General features: G+C 41.6%; 1 protein-coding gene across 1 annotated transcript in view; it reads right to left on the reverse strand.

The window, feature by feature from the left end:
* The window catches only part of LOC110289018 (uncharacterized protein C2orf78 homolog), a 10,409-nt gene extending 9,405 nt beyond the window's left edge, over positions 1–1,004 (reverse strand). The window contains exon 1 of the mRNA XM_021155225.1: positions 956–1,004. Within this exon, the coding sequence (XP_021010884.1) occupies positions 956–1,004 (49 nt within the window). The remainder of the gene's footprint in view (positions 1–955) is intronic.
* Positions 1,005–1,231: the final 227 nt, after the last annotated feature.

A 1,231-nucleotide genomic window follows, 5' to 3' on the forward strand; every position in this document is an offset into this window, starting at 1 on the left:
GGGAGGGAGAATGATGTCATAAATCAAGCAGTAGCCAATTGGAAGGTCATATTCTGAGCTCCAAGACAGGATTGGGTGGAGAAGATGCATGCCAGAAGACCAGCTTCATCCATGAAGCCTGAGTTGTGTGCTGATCAAAGAGTTAATCTTGACATGGCAGCCCTTCTTGACATGACTTTTAGCCTCTGAGGTTATGGCAGTGCTTTTGATAACTCATTGATGAAGGTGTTTCTAATGTACATGTGATGTAAAACATTCCAAAAGATCATATCCCTTCAGTGCCCATTGTATACTCAGACAGTACCCTTCAGGAAGAAGGAGAGGAGCATATAGGTTGGGGCAACTCAGTTGATCTGAGTTGTGAGCTGTTAGCATCTCTCTATGACCAAAGGAAGAGATCAAGAGCTCCATTTTTGCTGTGTTGAAGGGCATGGTTGTGGAGATTATGAATGCTTCAGTTTCTTCTCCAGGAGTCCTTCTTCAGTTTTTCTGACCATGGTTGACCTCACATCCCTCTTCTTTCCTCTGTAGGCTTTGATCCTTGGACCAGCTTGATCCTGCATTCTTACATTAGTGGGTGATAGCACTGAACTTNCAGAAGCAGTGGTCTTCATTTCATCTGTCAAATGCTTGTAAAGTGGGTTCTGCCCTCATAAGTAAAGAACAGATGAGCCAATGGTAAGGGTGGCTACATGAGTTCCCTTATTCAGACATTCTTGCTCTTCTCCTGCACATATTCTGCTATTTCTGGGTATTTTTCTCTCTTTTTCTTTTGTTTTCCCGAGTTAGGATTTCCTCTCTAGCTCATGTTCTGGATCTCACTGTCTGCCCTCAGACACAAGGGACATTCTTGTTGTCTTTGTCTCCCTGTTTTTAGTATCATGGTTGTGATCTACCCAGTCTGGCTGCCTTCTCTTTTTGTCCCCACCTGAAAGGAGTGTGACAGTTCCTGTACCTTCTTCCTTCTTACAGAATTCCTCTGTAGAATTCTGGATTTCTGCCATGCTGCAGTCTGAGACCCACATTAATAGTGAGGGAGAGGAGAAAGAAAGAGGTGGAAAAAGAAAGAAGTCCTTAGTTGGTACAGGATGTTGGGTTACATGGGAAAAAAAACAACGTAGGTATTTTTGTTCATTTGTGAATAAAGGACCAGTCTTTTCCTTTTTTTTTTGGTGTATCCTCACAAACCTGAATGGTTTTTTTTTTTTTTTTTTTTTTTTTTTTTATATTT

This window comes from Mus caroli, unplaced genomic scaffold, assembly GCF_900094665.2.
Source record: "Mus caroli unplaced genomic scaffold, CAROLI_EIJ_v1.1 scaffold_8214_1, whole genome shotgun sequence".
In the NCBI taxonomy this organism is placed as follows: Eukaryota; Metazoa; Chordata; class Mammalia; order Rodentia; family Muridae; genus Mus; species Mus caroli.